Here is a 3,959-nt window from a genome sequence, read left to right as displayed (position 1 = left end):
CTCCCCGTCCTTTGACAATTTCTAACCTTTCGTTTGTCGACCTGGTCAGACTGTTGACTTGCAACAGTCTCTGGGTACTGCTCTGAGCTTCAACGACGTTGGGTGCATCCTCTAGAAGGCTACGAGGCCTCCTGCTTCCTCAGGTTCCACCTCATCGCCGCCGATCCTCTACCAAGGGACTCATCGGACACGCCATGACTGGTGCGACGCCTCTTGGTCGGAGGGCATCATATTACTCTCAGTGCGCCCGTTACATCCGTTATTTACCGTTATGGTATTTGACTATTGTTTATGAAGTCCGTTATTCGTCTTCCTCACTCTGAGGCGGCCGGGGCCGCTGCGGCCCGGCCGGCACCCACTGCAGGCTGCACCGGGTTAAACAGCTAGATAGTAGTGCATCTTCTTTGCATGAGCAATGGCATGCTTCGCCTTGCGAGGGACGCTGAGGGCGACGATGGCGAGGAAGCTGTGGAGGGCCGGAGAAGAGAGGGGGAGCAGCTTGATCATGCCTGTCTGCAGGAGCATGGCAAGCTTCCCTTCGATTGCACAGTAAGGGGAGGGAGATGATACACCCAAAGACTCACTTGCAGCACAGATGGCCTGACCATGAGTTCAAGTGGCCGTCAATTGTCTCTTGCGAGATGTTGCAGGTAATGAGAGGGGGGTAAAAGCTTCTTGTGGTTGTTGTCTTCTTCCTCACTGTGCTCTCGTTCTCTATGTTTGTGTAATGATTTCATGACACAGCAAGAGATTGCAAGGCAGAGGAAACGATGCATGGAAGGGAAGCGCAATGGGTAATGCAATGCTGACGTTGACATGAAACTGATAGTAGTTTCAAGGGTCGAAAATACCTTTGACAGCTGGTGTCTGAAGGACAATGCATTGGACAATGTGAGCGCAATGGTGTTCTTTTTGTCAGTGCTGAACCGATCTTTTTTTTGTCTTTTTTTTGTCTTGGAAAGTTGGAGACAGCGTTGAGAATATGTCCCCTTCCCAAGGATTACATGCAAAATTTGATGAGTGTAGAGAAAAGGTTTCTCTTGTTCGGCTTCACTCTTCGCGTCTGAAAGTTTCTCTTTCTCAAGGATCTTTAAAAATTCGGACATTACCATCGATCGCAAATTGCTGCTTTTGATTGCATTCATGCACGTTTCATGGTTGAAAAGGTAGATACTTTTCACACAATGTCATGCATGATGTAATCTGCTGACGATCATTGACACCCTTGATCTCAGGGGAACTGGTCGTGTTCGCAAACTGCGAGACATTGATAGTGTCCGTGTTGATCGAGAGCGGATCTCAGATGCATTGTTCATGGATTCTCCCCTCATACACCAAGGAAACGGAGGTTGGTGCATCATCGTGTTGATCATTTCGTATGAATTTTGAGCTTTTGATTTCATGTGAATGTCCAGGCCTTGAATTCTTGGGAGATGCGATCCTAAAGATGTCAATCAGCTACGGCATAATGAAAGAGGTTAGGACGATAGCTTTCCCGCTTACCAGAGGTGACTTTGTTTTCAAGTCACCAGAAGGGAAGCTGAAAGACACTAGTATTCGTCGTAGTATGCTCGAGAACAACGAGGTGAAGAAGACATGACCCTGCTGAGCACAATTCACGTTCACTCTTTCAGCTCTTGGGAATTATGGCGACAGATATCTGGAAGATTTCTCCAGTCTTGCTGTTTGCCCACTCCGAAATGCTGATGATCAGAGAACGGAGAGACAGGCAAGAATTGGAAGCTCCCGTGGTTATATTTTTGCCACTTTACAGAATGTCAACCTGACACTGTCTTTGAATTTTCATTCAGGCTGCCCGCTGGAACAAAGCTTTGTATCAGGTTTGTTGTTGCTGACGAGGATGAAACTTCCTGAATTATTCCTCTGCAGTTTTCAGCCAATTGTGCTGAAGCTCTTGTCGCGGTTGTGGCATTAGGTGAGATCTTGTGAGATGGTGAACGAGGGTGAGGAAGAAGTGCCAGACAAAGGAGTTGACGCCGCGATGGAGTTTGTGCATAAGGATGTAGTCCCCAACTTGGAGTATATACTCGGTATCAACGTTTGCCATTCAAAGTCAGGACTTGGCAGTAATTGCTCTGATTGTCTCTCAGATTCTCCAAGTTGGAAAGAGAAGCATGGAAAGGACTGGGATCCAATCTCAGAGCTGCAGAAAGTGATGCAGAAGAGATTCCAGGAGGAGCCTGAGTATAAAGTGCTCAAGGAGATCTCCCAAAACAATAACAGTGATGACCATTGATCATTCCTCTTACGTACTTACTGCTCTTTTCAGCTGCTGACATGCAGTTCGTGGTCGGAGTCTTCATGTCAGGAGGAAATTTGTTGGGAGTGGGGCAAGCAAGGAGCAAAGCTGCTGCGAGGTGATGGTTGACACCCTCCTGCTTCTACGAATACACTGAGGTCCAATTTCTCCTTCTTGCAGGCGACAAGCTGCATCCACTGCCCTGAGCAAAATGACGACCAACGGGAGTTGACGTGGACAGTCACCAGATTAGCATTTTTTCATTGTTGAGAAAGTAAACGTCAAGAGTGACATTGCCATGAAGACAGTAGCAAGAGGAGGGGAATTATATATTGCTTTATTCATTTCAAAGATGATTACGATTCGTGATTAAATCAAACCTGATGATTCAGCATCATCGAAGAACGTACAACGATAGCGAACAATCAAATCACGACAATATCACGCCATCAAGCAGACGACTACTTCCACTTGTTTCTTTTGCCTAAACTAAAAAATTTGGAGAGCGGCAACGGGCAAGCAACAGGATCCCGCTGGGTCCTTTAGGCCTTGGCGGCAGCCCTAGCGGCAGCCTCCTGCTGAGCTCTTCTCTTGGCGTACTCATCCTGCAGAGATCACAACATTTCAGAAAGAGCTCCGGTGAAGCAGACATATATAGTACCTTGGTCATAAATCCCTTGGGCATGATGATCGCATTGTGCTCGGCGATGTATCCGCTCGAGACCTGGTTAGGATCCAAGTAGAATTCAGGCTGTCCGTTGGCACTCTGAACAAAAGGGAGCATGGGAGTTGTAGCAGCCATTGGCTGGTTGAATGGAGCGCTCAAGTAGCTAGAGGCATCGATGGTAGGAACGCCATAGGAAGGAAGAACCTGGGGGTAGGAAGCAACAGGAGCTCCCTGAGCGAACGAGGCCACAGGAGCGCCCTGGATAGGGAACTGAGCAATAGGAGTTCCCTGGATAGGAGCCTGAGCAAAGCTAGGGAACTGGCCGGGGAGGACGGAGGGCTGGAAGGCGGACATGTCGGGGTAAGAGTATGGCTGCTGCATGCTTCACAGGGATGCGATTTTAGCGCTGAGAGGGGGAGAATGAAGGGGTGGGGGGTTGGGGGTGGGGTGGAGTTGGCAGTCAGATTGGGGGTAGACATTTTCATATGGGGGTGGGGTTGAGAAAAGAGGAGAAATGTAACTGGTACGCGATAGACTGGACGGGGTGGGGTAGGGGGTGCAAGGGGGGTAGTGTAGGGCCGCGCTGATCAGTCGCGGCAAACGGATTTGTTACTGGACTTCAGACATTCTAGGGGTAGGGGTGGGTTGACCATGGGGTGGTATGGACGTGTGTTCGGGTGCACGCCTGGGGTGGGACAATAGAGGAGTCAGCATTGAATGACGACACTGGATGGGGGTGGGGTACGGCATGATGGGGAACTCAGAGGGGACCGAGGGGACCTCTGGGGTCGCCCGTCAGGGGTAGTAGAGAGAGAATCGGGGGCTGGTGCTACCCTGTCATACCGAGTCCATTTTCATATGTAACCCCAGGATAGAGACCTCATGAGGGGTGGGGTAGGATGGGGTAGTGCCTAACAGTAGTGTCGGTGAGTGAGGCGAGAAGATAGTAAGGGTGGGGTGGGGTTAAAGCCTACCGAGAGCGAAGTGGGTAGGATCCAGGATGATTTACAGAGGGTGGGTGGTTGGAGCCTC

At 49.7% G+C, this 3,959-nt stretch overlaps 2 protein-coding genes across 2 annotated transcripts; one reads left to right on the top strand and one right to left on the bottom strand.

Annotated features, from left to right (window-relative positions):
• Window positions 1-502: 502 nt before the first annotated feature.
• Window positions 503-2,492, top strand: GUITHDRAFT_164367 (hypothetical protein; the record flags this gene model as incomplete). The annotated part of the gene is made up of 14 exons (XM_005828408.1): window positions 503-549; window positions 596-650; window positions 745-794; window positions 840-891; window positions 963-1,033; window positions 1,086-1,166; window positions 1,236-1,348; window positions 1,416-1,477; window positions 1,526-1,585; window positions 1,812-1,841; window positions 1,891-1,936; window positions 2,112-2,243; window positions 2,291-2,378; window positions 2,441-2,492. 14 exons carry the CDS (start codon window positions 506-508, stop codon window positions 2,490-2,492), a joined length of 936 nt encoding a protein of 311 aa, XP_005828465.1.
• An 87-nt stretch (window positions 2,493-2,579) lies between these two features.
• Window positions 2,580-3,321, bottom strand: GUITHDRAFT_164366 (hypothetical protein). The gene is made up of 2 exons (XM_005828407.1): window positions 2,922-3,321; window positions 2,580-2,865 (listed from the first exon to the last, which is right to left on the bottom strand). Exons 1-2 carry the CDS (start codon window positions 3,306-3,308, stop codon window positions 2,803-2,805), a joined length of 450 nt encoding a protein of 149 aa, XP_005828464.1. The 5' UTR covers window positions 3,309-3,321; the 3' UTR covers window positions 2,580-2,802.
• Between the last annotated feature and the right edge of the window lie 638 nt (window positions 3,322-3,959).

Source organism: Guillardia theta, assembly GCF_000315625.1.
Source record: "Guillardia theta CCMP2712 unplaced genomic scaffold GUITHscaffold_59, whole genome shotgun sequence".
NCBI lineage: Eukaryota > Cryptophyceae > Pyrenomonadales > Geminigeraceae > Guillardia > Guillardia theta.
The sequence above is the reverse complement of the archived record's forward strand: the minus strand, read 5'-3'. Positions and strand labels throughout refer to the sequence as shown.

Coding starts and splice junctions, on each gene's coding strand:
- GUITHDRAFT_164366 (XM_005828407.1), bottom strand. CDS start 3,308: ATGCAGCAGCCATACTCTTACCCCGACATGTCCGCCTTCCAGCCCTCC. Junction 2,866..2,921: donor CCAAGGGATTTATGACCAAG/GTACTATATATG, acceptor TGATCTCTGCAG/GATGAGTACGCCAAGAGAAG.